The sequence below is a fragment of the Cetorhinus maximus genome, chromosome 13, assembly GCF_964194155.1.
Source record: "Cetorhinus maximus chromosome 13, sCetMax3.hap1.1, whole genome shotgun sequence".
Classification (NCBI taxonomy): Eukaryota; Metazoa; Chordata; class Chondrichthyes; order Lamniformes; family Cetorhinidae; genus Cetorhinus; species Cetorhinus maximus.
Genome location: NC_135891.1, coordinates 75,653,505 through 75,677,371, shown reverse-complemented (window position 1 = coordinate 75,677,371; position 23,867 = coordinate 75,653,505). Strand labels below are relative to the sequence as shown.

At 41.9% G+C, this 23,867-nt stretch overlaps 1 protein-coding gene across 2 annotated transcripts in view; it reads right to left on the bottom strand.

The window, feature by feature from the left end:
- Nucleotides 1–8,435: 8,435 nt before the first annotated feature.
- Nucleotides 8,436–23,867, bottom strand: part of LOC144688712 (uncharacterized) — a 97,431-nt gene continuing 81,999 nt past the window's right edge. For both annotated transcript variants that reach the window (XM_078555585.1, XM_078555586.1), the window contains 2 exons: nucleotides 13,284–13,378; nucleotides 8,436–10,377 (listed from right to left, as the gene is read on the bottom strand). In XM_078555585.1, coding sequence (XP_078411711.1) covers nucleotides 8,985–10,377; nucleotides 13,284–13,378 — 1,488 coding nt within the window. In that variant the 3' untranslated portion in view covers nucleotides 8,436–8,984. The remainder of the gene's footprint in view (nucleotides 10,378–13,283; nucleotides 13,379–23,867) is intronic.

The following is a 23,867-nucleotide window of genomic DNA, read 5'->3' as shown; positions in this document are numbered from 1 at the left end:
GCGTGCAGTTCTGTTCGCCACGTTATAGGAAAGATGTGATTGCACTGGAGGGGGTGCAGAGGAGATTCACCAGGATGTTGCCTGGGATGAAACATTTAAGTTATGAAGAGAGGTTGGATAGACTTGGGTTGTTTTCATTGGAGCAGAGAAGACTGAGGGGGCGACCTGATCGAGGTGTACAAAATTATGAGGGGCATGGACAGGGTGGATAGGGAGCAGCTGTTCCCTTTGGTTGAAAGGTCAGTCACAAGGGGGCATAAGTTCAAGGTGAGGGGCAGGAGGTTTAGGGGGGATGTGAGGAAAAACTTTTTTACCCAGAGGGTGGTGACAGTCTGGAATGCACTGCCTGGGAGGGTGGTGGAGGCGGGTTTTCTCACATCCTTTAAAAAGTACCTGGATGAGCTCTTGGCAGGTCATAACATTCAAGGCTATGGGCCAAGTGCTGGTAAATGGGATTAGGTAGGTAGGTCAGGTGTTTCTCACGTGTCGGTGCAGACTTGATGGGCCTCTTTTGCACTGTGATTCATAACAGTTGAGTTCACTGAGCTGTCAATCAAAGCTACTCCAAGTGGAATATCTACCCCTTTTTGAAATGAGGGGACACGTTTAATAGCTAAATTCACTGGAACAGAATCACCGTCCATAATAAGTCTTAGTCTGCAAGGGACCATCCTTAGGCATTTCTCTGTTCAGAGAGAGTGAGGGACAAGTGGTTACAACTTCAGGGAAATACTTTGCATCAAGCATGGCTGAGCAGCAAGCTCTCTTGCTCTTTTTGCCTGCCATGGGTTTGAATAGAACTATATCTAGCCAGCAAAATCAACATCCTGGTCAACACCATTGACCAGAAACTGAACTGGAGCAGCCATATAAAAACTGTAGCTAAAATGGCAGGCCAAAGGCTGGGAATTCTGCAGTGAGTAACTCACCTCCTGTCTCCTGAAATTCTGTCCACAAGGCACAAGTCAGGAGTGTTATGGAATGCTCTCCACTTGCCTGGATGAGTGCAGCTCCAACAACACTCAAAAAGCTCAACACTGTCCAGGATAAAGCACCCCATCCTGCTCTCATGCCCACATGTCTGTCCTTGGCCTGCTGCAATGTTCCAGTGAAGCCCAATGCAAACTGGAGGAACAGCACCTCATCTTCCGATTAGGCCCTTTACAGCCTTCTGGACTTAACATTGAGTTCAACAACTTCAGATCATGAACTCTCTCCTCCATTGTCACCCCCTTTTTATCCCCTTTCTTCAATATTCATTCTCATTTCTTAATTTTTTCCCATTTTAAAAATTTTATTTTTTATCCACTTATTTTTATTCATTGTTTTATCCTCACCTTTTATCCTATTTTCAAACTTCTTTCCCATCACCGTCCCCTTCCCCCCGCCCCCCAAGAACCATCTGTCACTTGTTCATGTTGTTATTTCCAGAGTGCTTACCCTTGTCCTGCCATTATCACATTCTGCTTTCTGATCTTCATGCTACCATCAGTACCTCCTTTAGCCAGTATCACTATCATTAACACCTCTTTGTCCTTTTGTCCATGACATCTCTGGCAATCTCTCCTTTGCCTCCAACTATCACTGGCCTTCTATCCAGCTTCACCTGCTCCATCCCCCTTAAACAGTATAAATTTCATTACATTTTTACTTTGCTTTAACTCTGATGAAAGTCATAAGGACTTGAAATCTTAACTCTTTTTTTTTCTCTCCAAAGATGCTGTTAGACCTGCTGAGTTTTGCCAGTATTTTCTGTTTTGGTTTTCTTCATGTTTGCTTTACTAACTACGTCATTACAGAGTAAAGACGAAGATGGTTCTTCTGACATTTGCGAGCGCATCCAGCACTTTTCAACCTCCCTATCACTCACCAAGTCCCTCCCATCCTCCTCCAGTCACCACCTTCTAATTCCACTCCCTTCTGTGACCACCCAGCCTACTCCTGTTACCCTTGACCCCCATTATTTATGTAGAATCGATATTCCTGTTCTCCCCATTTCCAGTTTTGATGTCCCCATGTTAATCTGACCCCTCCCCTTCTCAAGGCCACCTGCACCCTTACTTTTAGAGACTCCCAACATGAGACCATCCGATGCCCCCCCACCCCCCATGACATTGGAATTATGACCTTACTGGATCCAAATGCCCCCCCTCCCCCAAAAATGTGCTGTGCCCTCTGGGTTCCAGTGCCATGCATTGAACACCAGGACCAAGTACTGTAGATGATGGACCACACAATTCTGTGCATGACCATCACTGCCCAGAGAAACCTTCCCCTGCCCAAGACCGGGACTAAGACATGCCTGCTATGCAGAGCCCTCCAAAATGGCCCGGACAGTCTTCCACACTTCCCTAGACAGTCTCTGAAACATGTCCCTGATGGTGTGGCCTCATTCCCAGTCTTTCACCCTTCCCCTCTGGTCCTTCCTGCCACCCCAGTCCTGCTTCCCTCTCACTCTTCTCCCCACATTCCTAGTCCTGCTCCCTCTCACCCGTCCCCATTCTCCCATCCCCAGTCCTGCCTCTGTCTCATCTCTCCCTGCTGGTCGTGCCTCCCATGCCTAGACTTGGCACAGCTTATGCTACAGCCACCTGATGTGTAGCAGTGATAGTTTAAAAGGAAGACAAAAGCAGCGTCTACTGACATCCAAGTCATGTATGAAGTGAGCTTGCCAGGTGCGTGACACTTATATAGTCGTTAAGCAGAACGTACTAATTATCCGCTGGCGGGGAACTCAATTTGGATTGGGAGCGCGATTCCAGTGAGTTGGTTTTTTAATGAGCATTCATGAGATGATAATGAATGCAAATGGAGTTCTCAACATTGCTCATTGGGAAACGCAACCCGCATTGAAAGTTGGGAGAACAAAATTCCAAACTATTTTCCTGCTGTTGGGAAACTGATTTTTTGACTCATGCCAAATTAAGTGCCCCTGCTCGCCACAATTCCCATTGCTGGCAGGGGTGGAAGATTCCACCCTATGTCTTATCCTGAAACCAACTGAACAAGACAAGGATTAGTTCCAAGACCTGGACTACATTAATTCACATATGATAGAACATAAAGACCATGACAGTTCATAGGAGAGCTCATCCTGCTTTTGGAAATTTGGTTCAGTTATTTTAAATGATAAAATACATTGGGGGAGAAAATGAACTATGTATTTGTTTTTTTTGCCGGTTTGGTCTTTTCTTGTGTGGAGTAAACAATGGAATAGACTAGTTTCTGTGCTGTAAAATTCTATATAATACTACAAACATATGGAATGAATTACAAGCAAGAAACCATGTATGTGAAACTTCTAAGGTAACCAGACCTAACCAGCCACACCAACAACATTTCTATTAGAGTTGGTCAGACTCTGGATATTCTGCAAAGAGTGGCTCATCTCTTGACCTCTTAAAATGTCTCCATCACAAGGCTGAAGTCAGTAAAATGCTGGAACACTTGCCCTGCTGCATGGATGCAGCTGCAACTACACTGATGTAGCTTGACAGGACTTTTTAATTGTTTGATAGGCACCCCTGCCACTCATCTCCATATCCAACACTGGCACAGTGTGGCTGCAGTTCGCAATATACAGGATGCAATGATGACATGTCACCAAGATTACTTCGAAAGCACCTCTAGCGCATCAAGATAAGGGCAAGTTGTTGGGTAGACTAGATGGTCTACTCTTGCCATATAAGTGCTACTATTATTACTATTTGAATAAATTAGCATAGTTAGAGTCAGTGTAGTGTATTTTTGCTATGAAATATTGCTGTAGCAGTGTTTCGTCAGCAAGACTGTAAGAACATAGTAAAATATAAGTGTCGCTATCAAACTTTTGATGTTCTGCACGTTTCATATCTGCACAACATTTTTCTCAGCTCCTTCATATACCATGAAGATGCCACTGTAAATAACAATAAATGATTCTCAAATAACAGCTTTACACTGCTCTTTAGGATCTATCTATATTAAAATCTTACCTGTGGTACACTGTGTAAACATGTCAGAGTAGTCAGAACCTTAAGTGGAGACACTGCATTGGTGGGCAAGTGTAATTACAGCATAGCAAATTAATTTAGTCACCTCCCATCATAAATGTGGACATAGGAATTTATAATGAAATGTAAAAAATGACAGATTAAAATAGTAAAAATAAAGGTAGTGTGACAAAGTCCAATTCTCCCCCAAACTCTAACCTACATCCCCATAAGATTATGCTTGGTCTTGATTCCCTGTGCGTAATGAGGGGAAGCCAACTAGTAAGCCACTGAAATTTTCATATCTGTGCATTGTGCCACGCTACAAAATTATAGCTCATGTCATAATTATGTGACTTATAATGAAAATGTTGACACAATCCAGATTTAACAAAACTGCCTATATAAATCTGGTCCAGCCCATGTGTTGTAGATAGATGCAGCCTTAAAAGAAATAGTAATGTATCAAAAAAAGTAATACAATGAATACAGAAGCACAACTCAGTAAAATATCAAAAGCCATGTGAGCAGTGGACCAGGAAAATGAATATAGAGCTGTATTAATACATTATTGCAAAGTATTTTTGGATGTGCCAGTATTGAAATAGAAAGCAAGAATTTGCATTTATATATCAGATCCTAATCTGACTTTAGAATCCAACGAAGCCAAATCATTGGGATGAGGTGCCATTCAGAATTCCATCCTAAACTATTTGGGGTTGGGCTTCAGGCGAAGTACAACTTTAATCCATGTCTGGGTCTGTCATGAATATGTCAAGAACCATGATAGGGTCCCCCTTGTCCTCACTTATCACCCCACCAGCCTCCGCATTCAAAGGATCATCCTCCACCATTTCCGCCAACTCCAGCATGATGCCACCACCAAACACATCTTCCCTTCACCCCCCCGGCGGCATTCCGCAGGGATCGTTCCCTCCAGGACACCCCGGTCCACTCCTCCATCACCCTCTACACCTCAACCCCCTCCTACGGCACCTTCCCATGCAACCGCAGAAGGTGCAACACCTGCCCCTTTACTTCCCCCCTCCTCACCATCCAAGGGCCCAAACACTCCTTTCAAGTGAAGCAGCATTTCACTTGCACTTCCCTCAATTTAGTCTACTGCATTCGCTGCTCCCAATGCGGTTTCCTCTACATTGGAGAGACCAAACGCAGACTGGGTGACCGCTTTGCGGAACACCTTCGGTCTGTCCGCAGGCGTGACCCAGACCTCCCTGTCGCTTGCCATTTCAACACACCACCCTGCTCTCATGCCCACATGCCCGTCCTTGGCCTGCTGCAATGTTCCAGTGAAGCTCAATGCAAACCGGAGGAACAGCACCTCATCTTCCGACTAGGCACTTTACAGCCTTCCGGGCTGAATATTGAGTTCAACAACTTTAGATCATGAACTCTCTTCTCCATCCCCACCACCTTTCCAATTCCCCCTTTTTCCAATAATTTATATATATTTTTCTTTTCCCACCTATTTTCATTATTTTTAAATGTATTTCCATCCATTGTTTTATCTCTACCTTTTAGCCTATTTCGATCCCTTTCCCCCACCCCACACCCACTTGGGCTATCTGTACCTTGCTCGTCCTGCTTTCTACCGTTAATGTCACCTATTAGCAAATTTCTTAGCTAATATCACCACTGTCAACACCTCTTTGTCCTTTTGTCTATGACATCTTTTGGCAATCACCTATCACTGGCCCTCTATCCAGCTCTACCTGTCCCACCCCAACTTAAACCAGCTTATATTTCACCTCTCTTCTATTTTTCCTTAGTTCTGTTGAAGAGTCATACGGACTCGAAACGTTAATTGTATTCCTCTCCGCAACTGCTGCCAGACCTGCTGAGTTTTTCCAGGTATTTTTATTTTGGATTTCCAGCATCTGCAGTTTTTTGCTTTTATATGAATATGTCAATTTCCTCTTTCAAATGTATATTAGTTTTCTTTCACAATGGTTAAGGTCTCAAGAAATACTGAGGAATTTGCTGAGTTGGTAACAGTGGAACACACTTTCAAAACAAAAATTGTTTCAGAATGTCACTGTGGTGTCTGATAAAAATGAGAAACTTTAGTCTAAGCCGTGGACCATCTATGCTCTATTAGATTAAATGGATTAATTGCCATTGGTAAGAATGCCTTTTGAATTGGTTTACACTCAAAATGCCAGATGGCATCCAGTTCCACCAAGAGTGTTTGTTCTTCATCCACATCAACTTGAATAAAGCACCATACGTGTGGCTCAGTGATAGTGCCCTTGCCTTGGAATCAGAAAGCTGTGGGTTCAAGTCTTACTCCAGAGACTTCCATACAATATCAAGACTAACGCTCCCAGTTCAGTGCTGAGGAAATGCTGCACTGTCGGAAACCATCTTTCAGATGAGATGCTAAACCAAGACCTCTTCTACCTTAATATAAAGGCAAAATACTGCAGATGAAACAAAAAAAAATGCTGGAAAAACTCAGCAGGTCTGACAGCATCTGTGGAGAGAGAGACAGAGATAACGTTTCGAGTCTGTATGGGCTCTTCTGCAGATCGACTCTTCTGCCCTGTCAGGTGGACATAAAAGATTCTTTCATACTATTCTGGATCACCAGGGGAGTTCTTCCCATTATTTATTGCTCTACCAACATCACAAAGATTATAGGACAAGAATTAATGTTTCAGGTCATTGCCTTTCGTTAACTCTGTTTCTCCCTCCACAGCTGCAACCTGACATGAATATTTCCAGCATTTTCTGTATTTATTTAAGATTTGCAGCAACTGCAATATTTTACTTTTCCATTATAAATTATCTGGTTATCTCATTGTTTATTATAGAATTTGCTGTGTACAAATTGGCTGTGCTATTTCATGCATGACAACAGTAATTACTTTTAAAATTGGTTGTAAAGCGCTTTCTCTTTCTGACCTCTTACCCTCTCTAGACCTTCTCATTGATAACTGCCAGCATGGCATCAGCCATTTCAATTTCCCTAGTTCTGACAAAAGCTCATCCGCTTGAAACATCAACCCTGTTTATCTCTCCACTGATGCTACCAGACTTGATGTGAATTTTCAGCATTGTTTTTATTTCAATTAACAGCCTTGTATGTAAAATCTCTCTTCCTTATCTCTGTAAATCTTCGTAAACCTCTACGTTTCTCTCTCTCTGGCTTCATGTGCAACATCCCTCTGTTTGCTCTACTACTGCCTAGCTCTGCTTTCTACTACCTTGGTTCTAGATTTCCTACCTTCGACCTATCCACCTTTCTGCCTCCCTCTTCTCCTTTAAGACCGTCCAATTCTTTGATGAACCTTTTATTTTTTCACCCCCTTTGTCTTTTTTTAAAAATTAATTCATGGGGATGTGGGCTTCACTGGCTAGGCCAGCATTTATTACCCATCCTTAGTTGCCCTTGAGTTGGTGGTGGTGAGCCAGCTTCTTGAACTGTTGCAATCCATGTGGTGTAAGTACACCCACAGTGCTGTTAGGGAAGGAGTTCCAGGATTTTGACCCAGCGACAGTGAAGGAACGGCGATATATTTCCAAGTCAGGATTGAGAGTGACTTGGAGAGGAACTTCCAGATGGTGGTGCTCCCATTTAACTGCTGCCCTTGTCCTTCTAGATGGTAGTGGTCGTGGGTTTGGAAGGTGCTGTCAAAGGAGCCTTGGGGAATTCCTGCAGTGCATCTTGTAGATGGTACACACTGTTGCCACTGTGCGTTGGTGGTGGAGGGAATGAATGTTTGTGGATGGAGTGCCAATCAAGTGGGCTGCTTTGCCCTGGATGGTATTGAGCTTCTTGAGTGTTGTGGGAGCTGCACTCATCCAGGCAAGTGGGGAGTATTCAATCACACTCCTGACTTGTGCCTTGTAGATGGTGGACAGGCTTTGGGGAATCAGGAGGTGAGTTACTCACTGCAGGATTCCTAGCCTCTGACCTGCTCTTCTAGCCACAGTATTTATATGGCTAGTCCAGTTTCAGTTTCTGGTCAATGGTAACCCCCAGGATGTTGATATGAAGCACCCAACACTACTTTTCAAAAAGGTACTGTATGCAAGCTGTTATTATTCTGACACTTGTGTCTGCTTCTCCTTTTTGCCACCCAGCTTTCCTTTTACTTCAGCCACTCGTTCACACATTTCTATCGCTGTCCCAAATTATCAGAGACTTGGATTTTTGGTAACCTTCATCTCTTTAAAGTCAAGGTGATGTTCCTGTAAGAGGGTCTTATGATCTAGAAACACCATTCTTTCCTATTTTAAGCTTGGATTCCTTAACCACGGACCAACAATAACTTTTCTTGCAGTAATCTGCTGTGAACATCTTTCAATTTTGCACAGTGCTGACTAATCTTCTCTGAACAGTGGATATTACCATGCAGACCAGGTGTTTACAGACTAAAACAGCTAATTACTTTATTTAAACAGTGGTAAACAGCAATATGAAGCACAATACTCAGCAGATATGAAAAGTACATATATATTTAATGATACAAATAAATATACATCAAGAAAGTCTGTAATTAATTAATTACCCTTCTGGTTTAACTGAAGATTCTTGTCACTCATGGTAAATTCGACCCTTGCTATCCTGCTCAAATCATCATCTCCTTCAAGTACAAGCAATTGATAAGAAATTGACAATCTGTTCAGACACAAGTTACAAAAGACTTCCTGTTCCTTCAAATCCACTTTGCTTTTAAACCCTCACCCGTCAACTGCTTTTCTCTGGGAACTTTCTGATGCAGTTTTTCCTTAACAAAACCTCATGCATACTTCTCACCAAATAGGAGAAGGGTCCCACAAAGTAAAAGGGTGAATATACAGGATATCTATAATGTGATATCAGCAATTAGCACATTACCGAACACACAATCAGTTGTGTTGTTTATTGGTTCAGGGTCTTAAATTTTCATCAGAGAAATAATTCTAATTAAATCAAGGAACCAATATAATCTCTAAAACAAGGAAACAAACTAAAAATCAAATATTTTACTCTACCGCAGTAGCTACCTAGGAATCGAGGTAAGGCTTCATCATGTTAACGTGGTAAATTCGAAATTTATTAAACGGTATTTCAACCGTGTAGTACACGTATTTCCCTGGCTCAACCACAGTATATGGGCCTTCCCAGTGAAGCTGTACTTTTTGTCGTTTGACAGGCTGTAGCACCAGCACTCTCTGGCCTATGTCGTATGCCCGGGTCCCAGCATTATGGCAGTACCAGAGATTTCGGCTATTTAGAGAGTGGTCCTGATCTTCCGGAATACTTTCAATTAAACTATTTAAGGCATCCCGCGCATTCAGCACATGCTCCACAATGTTTTTATCTGCGCCAAAGCATTTCCCTAACCAAGCCTCTTTGATCAGAAGCAAAGTCCCATATACCCGGCGCCCATATAGAAGCTCAAAGGGGGAGAACCCGGTTAATTGCTGCGGCACCTCCCTACAGGCAAATAGAAGATACGGCAGCTTTTCATCCCAGTCACAGGGGTTCTGCTCAGCATAGGTACGCAGCATTTGTTTCAGTGTTCCATTGAACTTCTCCACCAGCTCATTTACTTGGGGACAGTATGGGTTGCTGCGGAGCTGCTTGTCTTGGCATTGCCTTTTCAGTTGCATAACCAACTGGGACATGAAATTTTCACCCTGATTGGACAGTATTTCTTCTGGAAACCCGACCCGTGTAAACATTACTAGCAGGGCCATGGCGACTATGTCTGCTTCCACTGAGACAAGTGCAGTTGCGTCTGGATATCTGGATGCACAATCCACCATCATCAGGATGTACCTTTTCCCAGAGTTGGTTGTGAAGGGTAGTGGTCCCACTACATCAATGCTTACCCTTTTAAATGGTACATTGATAGTGGGTAGGGGACGTAACCCCAGATTGGCTGCATCTCCCAGTTTATGCGAATAGCGACATTTTTCACATGCTTTACAATAATGTGCCACATCCATGAAAACTGATGGCCAGTAGAAATACTGCAGCACACGACGACCTGTACGCTTAATGCCTTGGTGTTCAGCGGATGGAATGTTGTGAGAAACCTTTAATATTTCGTCACGATATAGCTCAGGGACTACTACCTCCTCAAACACTTCCGACCCCTTGAAAAAGCCTTCCTTTGGACTCCATCGTCGAATCAAAATCCCTTCCTTGTACAGGAATGTTCCCCCCATGTCATTATCTGTCTTGCTGTTGGGATGCATGGCCTGATATCGTACGGCCTCAAGTGAAGGGTCAGTCCTCTGAGCCTCTGCTAGTTCAATTCTGTGTAAACTTTTCAAGCTCCGCTTGACAGCTGAGCCAAGTGTCAGATCCCTGCCCAGCATTCCCTGTGAAGAATGATCAGGAAATCCTTCCATCTTCCAGCTAGGGTTACTGCTTGAACCTCGGCTGTATCTGTTTAAAATCAAAGGAACAAGTCAATACTGGTGTGGGAGGGGGCAAAAGGTGGTGGAGACAAGCATTTAACTTGAAACCTCATAACTCAAGATTGAACAAAATTCACTGGCATACTGCCAAAGCTAAAATCAAGACAATTCATAACTTTGGTGCAGCACCCTTTCCCTGCTGGTATTTGGTTGTAATCTGAAACACTGGCAGTTTATTTGTTCTATTCAAGCATACACACATTTATCTATAAGTGTCATAAATAATGTGCAATTACTGCAAGCTTCACATTTACATGGTTTAAAGTGCTGTTGCAAATATGCTTACTATTCATGTCACTTACTTCTGCAAGCCGTCCAAGCTCCAACAACAGGGTGGCTTTATTGCCCATTAATCACATGCAAGGCCTTGCAGTTCCACTTGCAATTAAAGGTGAGGCTATGGTGGACAGCTCCACCCAAGGTACAGTCTCTAAATCAGTACTATGGTGCAATGCTGCCTGCACCCTGCCTTTTCTGGCTGCTGTTGTCCTCCAACTCGTCTTGTATCAATAAAAAAGCTGCATTCCTAGTCATTATTAGGTCATTAACTATCTGTTGTATACTTTTATGTTTCAAATAGTAAGGCAAGAGTTTTCGTACAAAGAAGGAATACACTGAAATTTGGAAGCTACTAATAATCACTTGTTAGAAAATGTACATATTTTAACAGCTGACAGTGAGAGAGAGAGAGAGGCACAAATAGCCTGTGCAGCCATGTGATGGTGAGAATGGCGCATTTATTGGGTGTTTTGATTGAAGATCAATGGTAATGACAAATTCTTTTAAGCACAGGTGTAATTCAGGAAAAAACCAGGAGTACCTTCGAGAATTGAATTTAAAGAAGGTGAAGCCGCTTCAATGAATCCTTTAAAGCAAGTTCAGATTGGTTTGAGCATTTCAAGGAGGGCAAACTTACATAATCTGAAGTTTACTGCTGAAGAAGCAAGTGCTGATTCCAGTGCTGCAGGTGCATAATCCTGCAATTTTAACGACTATTATTGAGGAAGGAATTTTTATCCCGTGAATTACAACAATGACGAGACAGGTCTCTATTGGAAAAAATTACCTAATGCATTTCTGCAGGAGAAGCACATGCTCCTGGGTTTAAGGTTGTGAAAGATAAGTTTGGAGATTTGATAGAGGTATTCAAAATTGAGAGGGGTCTGGTCAGAAAGAATAGAGGACAAGAGGGCACAGATTTAAACTGATTAGTAAAAGAAACAAAAGTGATATGGGGAAAAACTTTTTCAAGCAGCGAGTGGTTAAGGTCTGGAATACACTGCCTGAGAGTGTTGGTGGAGGCAGATTGAATTCAAGCATTCAAAAGGCAATTACTGTTCTCCGAAGAGGAAGAATGTGCAAGGTTATAGGGAGAAGGCAGGGGAGTGGCACTAGGTGAGTTGCTCATTTGGAGAGCCGGTGCAAACACGATGGCCCAAATGGCCTCCGAAAATAGACAAAGAAATAAACGGAGCAATGGAGACAGAGGCTGTCACAGAAGAGGGGAGCAAGAAAAAAACAAGCCAGCGCTGCTATTTGTGCAATATCCATACCCCATTGCTGCCAAGTCCATGCTCCTTTAGAAAACTGCCAGTGAGTCAAACCCACATTCCATCAGCCCCGTATTGCCAAATCCAATGTTCCCTTTTCACAATAATTTCAGATAAAAGAATATAAAATCATATTAAACAAGGGCATAATTACTTTAAAATGACTAGATTATGCCTGGTTTAATTATCATTTACTCTCTGAAGACTTGGAGGTGGAACAAAAGGTTTTAGAACAAAAGATGGCGTGGAATCCAATTCCCGAAGTAGCTGTAAAATCCCAGAATATAATTTAATAAAAATGGAACTTGAGTCACTAAATCAACAACTCTGATGCTGTCCACCGCATGGTCTATTGTTGTTCACTAGATCTTTGGTCTCTGGGATGAGAGAGTTGTCCTATGATGAGAGGCTGAGTAATTCTACATTCTCTGGAGTTCAGAAGAATTGAGATGTGATTCCATCGAAACATTCGAGATCATGAAGGTACTTGATAGGGTAGACACTTCTTTCCCCTGGTTGGGAAATCTAGAACTGGGCACAGTTCCAAGATAATAAATTGATCATTTAGGACTGAGATGAGAAGAAATTACTTCACTCAAAGAATTGTGAATCCTAGGAATTCCTTACCACAGTGGGTTGTGGATGCACCATCATTGACTATATTTAAGGCTGAGATAGACAAGAATTTTGACCTCTCAGGGAATTGAGGGATATGGGGAGCAGCCGGGCAAGTGGATATGAAGCCCAAGATCAGTCATGATCATGTTGAATGGACAGACTTGATGGACTGTATGGTCTTCTCCTACTCCTATTTCTTATGTTATGTTCAAAAACATACTGAGAACACAATACTTGGGAGATCTGAATTAATCAAATTCTGTTTTTATAATTATTATTCTGAGATTTTTTTTGCTAGGTACTATGGGGATTGAATTTTGTTAAACTTCCGTCAAAATCGTTAGAATGGTTTTTATGTTTATTCCTTTATCTACTTAATTTTTTTTTAGAGTTAAGAACGAACAAGATGCAATATTTTGGAGGTGGACATGTGGTAGTTTTTTTTTTGGAAGAGGAATGGGATTAAGTGCACTTAGGGCAGCCTTGCACTTTGGTAGTAATTGAGGGGCGATCTTGGGATTTGGCAGTCGTGGGTGGAGTTGCTGGAATCCGGTAGCAAGGTTGGTTCCTTTGCTCTGGCATTACTGTGGGAGGGAACCTAGGTTTGGCAATGCTATGGATGAATTAAAAAAATTCTCATCCTTGTAATTAAATACCTCTATACCCTTTCCTTCGTGACTTGGAAAGTTTAGAATGATCTCCTTACCCAATATCAGGTCTTTTCAGAGTTTCTTCATAGTACATCTCGGGGAGTAAACCTTCTCTTTCATAGTAATTTTTCTCTTGCTCTTTTCCTGTTTGCTATGTAGAAAGAGCACAATAGGTTGCTGCATGTTGTTGAAAACAAACATATGTTCATCATAAAAATGCATCTCATTCCCAAGCTAAGAGCCAGGCTCAACTTTAGGTGAAATTAAAATGTCACTCTTCACTATCATTGCTGCTATTTTAAGGAACACAGGAGCAGGAGCAGGCCATTTGGTCCATCAAGCCTGCATAGATCATGGCTGATCATCTACTTCAGCGCCACTTTCCTGTGCTACCTACATATCTCTTGATGTCATTAGTATCGAGAAATCTATCAACTTGTCTTGAACATGCTCAATGATCAAGCTTCCAGAGCCCTTCGGGGTAGAGAACTCCAAAGGTTTACCACTCCAAGTGATCAAAATCCTCCTCAGGAACATAGTAAAATAGAAGTAGGAGTAGGTCATTCGGCCCTTCGATCGTGCTTTGCCATACAATATGATCATGGCTGATCCTCTATCTCAACGCCATACTCCTGCCCTCTCCACAGGCCCCTTGATGCCTTTAGAGTCAAGAAATTTATTTCCTTCTTAAATATATTCAGTGACTTGGCCTCCACAGCCCTCTGTGGTAGAGAATTCCACAGGTTCACCACCCTCTGAGTGAAGAGGTTTCTCCTCATCTCAGTCCTAAATGGCCTACCCTCTATCCTGAGATTGTGACCCCTTGTTCTAGACCCCCCCACCCACCCCAGCCAGAGGAAACATCATTGCTGCATCCAGTCTGTCCAGCCCTGTCAGAATTTTATAGGTTTCAATGAGATCCCCTCTCATTCTTCTAAACTCCAGTGAATACAGGCCTAGTTAGCCAATCTCTCCTCATACGACAATCCTGCCATCCCAGGAATCAGTCTGGTCAACCTTTGCTACACCCGCTCTATGGCAAGTATATCCTTTCTTAGGTAAGGAGACCAAAACTGCACACAATACTCTAGGTCTGGTCTCACCAAGGCCCTGTACAGCTGCAGTAAGACTCAAGTCCTCTCGCAATTTGCCTTCTGAACTGTTTGCTGCACCTGCATGCTTGCTTTCAGTCTTAAATGGCCTGCCCCTTATTCTGAGACTGTCCCCTCTGGTTTTAGACTCACCAGCCATGAGAAACATCCTATCTACATCTACCCTGTCAAGCCTTGAATGAATTTTACAAGTTTCAATGAGATCACCTCTCATTCTTCGAAACTCTAGAGAATACAGGCCCCATTTCCTCAAACTCTCCTTAAAAGACAATCCTGCTATCCCAGGAATTAGTCTAAGTGAGGATCTGTTGCACTCCCTCTATTGGCAAGTAAATCTTCCCTATATTCCATCCTATATACTTATCCTACAAGGAGACCAAAACTCTTCATGATACCCCAGGTTTGGTCTTACCAAGGCTCTATACAACTGCAGCAAGGCATCCTTACTCTTGTACTCAAATCCCCACACAATGAAGACCAACATACCATTTGCTTTCCTAATTGCTGGCTGCACCTGCATGTTAGCTTTTAGTGACTCATAAACAATGACACCCAGGTCCCTTTGGACACCAAATTTCCCAATCTCTTACCATTTAAGGAGTACTGCCTGTTTTTTCTACCAAAGTGGATAACTTCACACTTATTCACATTATATTCCATCTGTCATGTTCTTGCCCATTCACTAGCCTATCCAAATCTCCTTGAAGCCTCCTTGCATCCTCCTCACAACTTACATTCCCACCTAGTTTCATGTCATTAGCAAATTTGAACATATTACATTTGGCCCCCACATCCAAATCATTTATATAGATTGTGAACAGATGTGGCCCCAGCACCGATCATTGCAGTACCCCACTAGTAACAGCCTGTCGTCCTGAGAATAACCCATTTATTCCTATTCTGTTTTCTGTCTGTTAACCTAGTCTCAGTCCATACAAGTATATTACCCCAATCTCATGTGCTCTAATTTTGTTTATTAACCTCCTGTGTGAGACCCTATCAAGAACCTTCTGAAAATACAAATACACCACATCCATTGGTTCTCCTTTATCTATACTACAGGTATCATCCTCAAAAAACTCCAACAGGTTTGTCAAACATGATTTCCCTTCCATAAATTTACGTTGACTCTGCCTAATCATATCATTATTTTCCAAATGTCTCGTTATCACATGCTTTATAATAAGATTCCAATATTTTCCCTACTACTTACGTCAAACCAATAGGCCTGTAGTTCTCCATTTTCTCTCTCCCTCCCTCCCTTTTTAAATTAGCAGGGTTACATTTGCTATTTTCCGGTGTATAGGAATTTTTCCAGAATCTATAGAATTTTGAAAGATAACCACCAATGCATCCATTACCTTTATAGCCACCTCATTCAAAACTCTGGAATGTAGTGCATCAGGTCCAGGGGATTTATCAACCTTCAATCCAATTAATTTTTTGAATACTGCCTCTTTATTACTACCTCTATTTGTATTTCATTAAACAATAATATTTGTAACCAACTCTAGTTTTTAGCACAAGTATTAATTCTTCATGTATAAATAGATATGGTGAGTCAGAGAGCTCATTCACAATTAGGGATACCAAACAAAGCACAAACTTGTCCTTGTCAGAATGCGAAGACAAGCACACCCCCAATTTGTAGTCATTGGAGCTCCTCCATAACCTAAGGGGGCTGAGGCCAACTCTAGTTTGTCCTTCACCATCCCTAAAGTCAGTTAACTCAGCACAGGCCAGAAATCAAACCTGTGAATTTTTCTTAGATGTATGGTTCAGTTCCACATTGCACATCTCAACTGCCAACTGTGGTACCAAAGGAGTTCCTTTTAATGGTGCGCCTCACACTCAGAAATCAAGCTTTTCAGATATTACTGAAATATCTAGAATCATTATTACTACAAAATATAACTGAATAAAAATAAGCAGTTATGGGATTAGTTTTGTCCTCTTGATTTCCTTTTACTTTTTGCCATTGATTTGTCTCTAATTATACAACTACACTCTGCCTCAATCGACCTGACATCAGTAGCAGAGAAAATGCCGGAATCTATCATTAGCGACAAGGCAAACAGAGCTCAGAGTCAAGGTGGTTACATGAAAAGGAAATCATGTTTGACAAATCTTTTGAGTTTTTTGTGTGTGTAATTAGCAGAATACATAAAAGGGAACTAATGGCTATAGCATAGCGCATGGAATTTGATAAGGTGCCACACAATAGGCTGTTAGACAAAATTAGGGCCCTTGGGATTGGGGGTAATATATTAGCACGGATTGAAGATTGGTTAAATGGACATTGGGTGGTTTGTCCAAGTTTGTTGATGATACATGGCTAGATGGGAAAGTAAGGCTGTGAGAAGAATGTAAAGCAGCTGCAAACGATTTTGACAGTTAAGTGGCTGGGCAAGGTGGTGGCCAATGGAATATAATGTGGGGAAGTGTGAAATTATCCAATTTGGTAGGATCTCTCCTTATGTGGCTCGTGAATATGTTTTATTTTGCTCCTCTGAAGTGCCATGGGATGTGTTATTACTTTAATATATCATTTTGTATAAAATTATAAACATTATACGCCAGCTGTGATTTTTTTTTTTAAAGTGCTACTGCTCCAAATAGGAGAGAAGAGGAGAATAGTACATCTCTTGATGGCTGAATTAAGAGAGGACTTGACAAAAGCCTGAATGCATATTAGCTGTTCAACCAATAAGGCATAGAATGCTGCCCAGAACCAAAAAGTTTAAGAGGCAGAAGAAAAAGAATGAAAACATGACAACGACAGGATGGGAGAACAGTGCGGCACTCACACCCCTGCCTCCCACAATGGCCAAGGCTGTATTTTGGAAATGAAAAGAGGTTCAAAACTGAGGTAGAATACAGAATCATAAAGTGCAAACTATTAAAGGAAAGATAGATCAGCTATTAAAATAAAAGCAAAATACAGTTGATGCTGGAGATCTGAAATAAAAACACAAAGTGCTGAAAAAAACCTAGCAGGTCTGGCAGCATCAGTGGAGAGCAAAACAGAGTTAACGTTACAAGTCCAATATGATGCTTCTTTAGAACGCAGGTTGGGCCATTGACTAGTTCCCAGTCACTAGCCTCTAGCAGTGAGAACGTTCTAATTGAGTATTACTGCACAAGACATTCTGGATCAATGTGACACATCAGAGGATCCAAGACACAGGAATAGGAGGAGGCCATTTAGCCCTTGAGTTTGTTTCACCATTCAATTAGATCATGACTATTCTGTATCTTAACTCCATTTACCTTTATGATCCATAATCCTTACCTAATAAAAACGATCACAGTCTTGAAAGTTTTCAGCTGACTTAGCATTCGCAACCTTTTGGTCACAAAAAAGTGCTTCTTGACATCACACCTGAATGGCCTAGATTCAAATTTGTCAGGTCCCCTTGTTCCAGATTGCCCCATCAGAGAAAATAATTCACCTATCTTTATTTACTCTATCGAACTTCTAACATTTTAAACACCAACAATATATCACTCTTCAACCTTCAAAACTCAAGGGAAAGCAAACTAAGTTTTATGCAACAAAAACAAAAAATGCTGGAAAAACTCAGCAGGTCTGACAGCAACTGTGGAGAGAAAGACAGAGTTAACGTTTTGAGTCCGTATGACTCTTTGACCGGCTGAGTTTTCCCAGCATTTTTTGTTTTTGTTTCAGATTTCCAGCATCTGCAGAATTTTGCCTTTATCTAAGTTTTATGCAAATCTGTCCTTTTAATTTAACCTTTTAGCACTGGTTTAGTCTGTTGAATCTGGGTGCAAGGTTGATATATATACTTACAAGATAAGGGATCATGGAGTTGGGGGTAATATATTAGCAAGGATAGAGGATTGGTTAAAGGACAGGAAGCAAAGAGTAGGGATAAACGGGGCACTTTTAAGTTGATAGTCTGCAACCAGTGCAGTGCTGCAAGGATCAGTGCTGCGGCCTCAGCTATTCACAATCCATATTAATGACTGAGATGAAGAGTAATGTACCTAAATTTGCTGACTGTCCAAAGCTAGGTGGGATTGCAAGCTGAGGTCAGGAGGCTGCAAAGAGATATAGGCAGGTCAAGTGAGTGGGCAACAAGATGGAAAATGGAGAAAAAAATGGGAAGTGTGAGGTTATTCACCTTGGTATTAAGAACTGAAAAGCAGAATATTTTCTAACAGGCATAAAACTTCAAATGTTGATATTCAGAGGGACTTGGGCGTATTCATACAAGAAACACAAAGTTAGCATGCAGTTAGGAAGGCAAATGGAATGGTGGCTTTATTGCAAGGAGTTTGGACTACAAGAATAAGGACTCTTGCACAAGTGTATAGGGATTTGGATCTCCGTATTTAGGGAAGAACATACCAGGAGGCGGCGAAGTGAAGGTCCTCTGCATTGGTTCTCGGGAAAAGAGGGTCGTGTTATAATGAGAGGCTGAGTAAATTGAGCCTATACTCTGTGGAGTTTAGTAGAATGAGAGGTGGTGATCTTGTTTTAAAATAGAACATTCTATGAAAAGGGACATAATTGCTTTAGAACAGGCCTGTCCAACGTCAGGCCCGTGAAGCTCCTCGATGTGGCCCCCTGAGCCAGTTTTCAAAATTCAGGTCAAACAGGTGAGTTTCAATAGACGATTCTGCATGGAGATGCTCCTCCAATCAGAGACTGCTTTTCTCCCGTGTTTGCTGCTGATAGTCTCACTCAAGGGGTTGTTAGTCTGTGGATTTTTCTTCCCCAGAGTGCAATGGAGGCTGGGTCATTGAACTTATTCAAAGTTGAATTAGATTTCTGATAGACAACGCAGTCAAGGGTCAGCGGGGGCAGGGGACAGGAAATTAGAATTGAGACTACAATCAGATCAACCATGATCTTCTCGAATGGCGGAGCAGGCTTGAAGGGCTGAATCACTACTTCTGCTCCTAAGTCCTATGTTCCTATTCTGAAGGGATCTGACGGAGGTGGCTTCCCCTGGCTGGGGAATCTGGAACAGTTTCAAGATGAGGTCAATAATTTAGGGCTGAAATCGTAGGATGGTTACAGCACAGGAGGCCATTCGACCCACTGTGTCTGTGCTGGCTCTCTGAAGGAGCAATTCATCTAGTGTCACTCCCCCGCCTTTTCTCCATAGCCCTGGAAATTTTTCCTTTTCAGATAATGATCCAATTCCATTTTGAAAGCGTCAATTGACCCTGCCACCACACTCTCAGTGCATTCAGGTCCTAAACATTCACTGCATGAAAAAGTTTTTCCTCATGTAGTCATTGCTTCTTTTGACAATTACTTAAATCTGTGCCCTCTGGTTCTTGATCCTTCCACCAATATGAACAATTGATCTCTATCTACATTGTCCAGACCCCTCAAGATTTTGAATATCTCCATTAAATCTCCACTCAATCTTCTCTTCTCCAAGAATAGTCCCAATTTCTCTAATCTTTCTATGTAACTAAGTTCCTCATTCTTAGAACCATGCTCGTGAATGTTTTCTGCACCCTCTGATGCTTTCACATCCTTCCTGAAGTGCGGTGCCAAGAATTGACACAATACTCCAGTTGAGGATGAACCAGTGCTTTATACGGGTTTAACAAAACTTCCTTGCTTTTGTACTCTCTGTTCCTACGAATAAAGCTCAGGATGCCATTCACTCACCACCACTTTCTCAAGGGCAATTAGGGATGGGCAACAAATGCTGACCTTGCCAGTAAAGCCCACACTCCATGAAAATAAAAAGCACTCTCTCAACCTGTCCTGCCATCTTTAATGATTTTCTTTTATTCGTTTACAGGATATGATCATCACAGGCTAGGCTGGCATTTATTCCCCATCCCTAACTGCCCTTGAGAAGGTGATGGTGAGCTGCCTTCTTGAACCACTGCAGTCTCTGTGGTGTAGGTACACTTAGTGTTGTTAGGGTGGGAGTTCCAGGAATTTGACCCAGCAACAGTGAAGGAACTGCAATATATTTCTAAGTCAGGATGGTGAGTGGCTTGGAGGGGAACTTCCAGGTGGTGGTGTTCCCATGTATCTGCTGCCCTTGTCCTTCTAGATGGTGGCGGTCATAGGTTTGGCTTCCTTAGGCACAGGGGTGGTGCCAGAGGACTGGAGAATTGTGAATGTTACATCCTTGTTCAAAAAGGGATACAAGGGTAAAGCCAACAAGTACAGACCAGTCAGTCTGACTTCAGAGGTAGGGAATGCTCTAGGAAAGATAGTTTGGGACAAACTCAACAGTCACTTAGACAAGTGCAGGATAATTAAGGAAAGCCAGCATGGATTCATCAAGGGAAAATCATGTTTAACTAACTGGAGTTTTTTTGAGGTGGTGACAGGGAAGGTTGATAAGGGAAATGCTGTTGATACGATGTATATGGATTTTAAAAGGCATTTGATACAGTGCCATACAACAGACTCGTTAGCAAAATTCTAGCTCATGGAATAAAAGGGAAAGTAGGCACTTTGATAAGAAATTGGCAGAGTGACAGGAAACAGAGAGTAGTGATAAATGGTTGTTTTTCAGATTGGAGGAAGGGTTGTAGTGGAGTTCTCCACAGGTCAGTGTTGGGGCTCTTGCTCTTCCTGATATACATTAATGACCTAGACTGTGGTGTTCAGGGCATGATTTCAAAATTTGCAAATGTTACAAAGATTGGAAACGTTGTCAACTGTGATGAGGATAGTCTTGAACTTCAAAAAGACATGACATGTCGGTGAATTGGGCGGACAAGTGGCAGATGAAGTTCAATGCAGAGAAGTGTGAGGTGATTCATCTTTGCAGGAAGAAAATGGAGACACAGTATAAAGTAAAGAGAGAAACTCTGAAGGAGGTGCAGGAACAGAGGGATCTCGGTATGTATATACACATAAGTCATTGAAGATGGTGGGGCAGATTGAGAGAGCAATTAAAAAACCATATAGTATCTTAGGCTTTATTCATAGGGGCATTGAGTACAAGAGTAAAGAGTTCATGTTGAATTTGTATAAGACACTAGTTAGGCCTCATCTGGAGCAGTGTGTCTAGTTCTGGGCACCATACTTGAGGAAGAATGTGAAGGCATTGGAGAGAGTACAGAGGAGATTCACAAGAATGATTCCAGATAAAGAACTGCAGCTATAAGGATATATTGGAGAGGTTGGAACTGTTTTTCTTGGAGAAAAGACAGCTGAGAGGAGACTTTATAGAGATATTCAAGATTCTGAGGGGTATGGACAGGATAGTGAGAAACTGTTCCCACTCAAGAGAACATAAAGAGCTAGAGCGCACAGTTTCAAAATAATTGGCAAAAGGAGTAAAAGTGATGTGTGGAAAAAATTTTTCACCCAGAGGGTGGTTGGAGTCTGGAACAAACTTCCTGAGAGGGTGGTGGAGGCAGGTTTGATCGAGGTATTCAAAAGGGAATTGGACTGCTATCTGAAAAGAGAGAATGTACAAGGTTACGGGAATAAAGCAGGGGAGTAGGATGAGGGAAAATGCTCTTTCAGAGAGCCAGTGCAGACTCGATGGGCTGAATGGCCTCCTTCTGCACTGTAAAGATTCTGTGGGAATATACTGTGACTGTACTTGAACTCTCTCTTTAAAGGCAGCACTATTCAGTTATAATTTTGCTGGCTAATCTTTTGATTCCAATTTATCTGGGGAGGACCCATTCTTACCCCATTAAAGTTGGCTTTCCCCTAGTTAACTTTTCTTACTTGTGATTGTTTCTTGTCCTTTTCCATAGCCAACCTAAACTTTATGGTACAGTGATCACTATTTCCTAAATGTTCCTCTATCACTTGGTTCACCTCATTCTCAAGAACCAGGTCTAGCAGTTCCTCCTTTCTTGTTGGACTGGAAACATACTGTAGAAAATTCCACCCCTAGGTGGTGATTGAATTTAACATTCAGTTTGAGGGAGAGAAGAGTGGATCCAAGACTAGTATTGTAAACTTAAACAAGGGCAATTATGAGGGCTAGTTAAAGTGAACTGGCAAGTGAAGTTAAGGGATAGGTCAATAAAGATACAGTGGCAGGCTTTTAAACGGATATTATAAAATATACAGAATAGGTGCATTCCAATGAGAAAGAAAACTTCCAAGGGGAGGACCAACCATCCGCGACTAACTAAAAAAGTTAAAGACAGTATCACCACCTGGAAGTTCCCCTCCAAGTCACTCACCAGCCTGACTTGGAAATGTATTGCCGTTCCTTCACTGTTGCTGGGTCAAAATCCTGGAACTCCCTTCCTAACAGCACTGTGGGTGTACCTACGCCACATGGACTGCAGTGGTTTAAGCTCACCATCACCTTCTCAAGGGCAACTAGGGATGGGCAATAAATGCTGGCCCAGCTAGCCAAGCCCACATCCCGCGAATGAATTTTAAAAAATTTAAAAATAAAGAAAAATTGTGCAAAGCTGGATGGCAGGTCAGAAGATTGGACAGAATATAAAGAACAGTAAAGAATGACAAAAAGATTAATAAGGAGGGAAAATTTAGAGTATGAGCGGAAGCCAACTTGAAAAATAAAGACAGATAGTAAGAGTTTCTATAGATATCTAAATAAGAAAAGTTAAAAAAGTCTGGGGAATTAATAATGGAGAATGAGGAGATGGCAGATGAACTGAGCTGGTATTTTGCATCAGTCTTCACCAAAGAGGGTACAGGTAACACCCCAGAAATGGGTGTAAAGCAGGAAATAGAAGGCAGGGGGGGGAAGAGAGAGAGAGAGAGGAACTCAGGACAATCACAATCACCAGAGAAGTGGTATTGAATAAATTGTTGGGGCTGCAGGCTAACAAATCCCCAGGTCCTGATGAACTTCATCCTAGGGTCTTGAAAGAAGTGGCTAGTGAGATAGTTGATACGTTTGTTTTAATTTTCCAAAACTCCCTGGATTTGGGGAATATTCCATTAGATTGGAAAATAGTAAATGTAACTCCTTTATTCAAAAAGGGGGTGGGGGGGAAACAGAAAGCAGGAAACTACAGGCCAGTTAGCTTAACATCTGTCACAGGGATAATGTTAGAAGCTATTATTAAAGATGTTATAGCAGGGCACTTAGAAAAATTTAAAGTAATCAGGCAGAGTTAACATGGATTTGTGAAAGGGAAATCATGTGTAACCAATTTATTGGAGTTCTTTGAAGAAGTAACAGGTGCTGTGGATAAAGGGGAACTGGTGAATGTACTGTACTTGGATTTCCAGAAAGCATTTGATAAGGTTACTGCGGAAAATAAACGCTCATGGTGTATGGGTAACATATTGGCATGGATAGAATATTGGCTAGCTAACAGGAAACAGTGTAGCCATAAATGGGCCTTTTTCCGGTTGGTGGGATGTAACGAGTGATGTGCCACAGGGATCAATGCTGGGGCCTCAACTTTTTACAATTTATATAAATGTTTGGATGGAGGGACTGAGGGTATGGTTGCTAAATTTGTTAACGACACAGATAGGTAGGAAAGTAAGTTGTGAAGAGGACATAAGGAGGCTACAACGTGACATAGATATGTTAAGTGAATGGGCAAAGATCTGGCAAATGGACT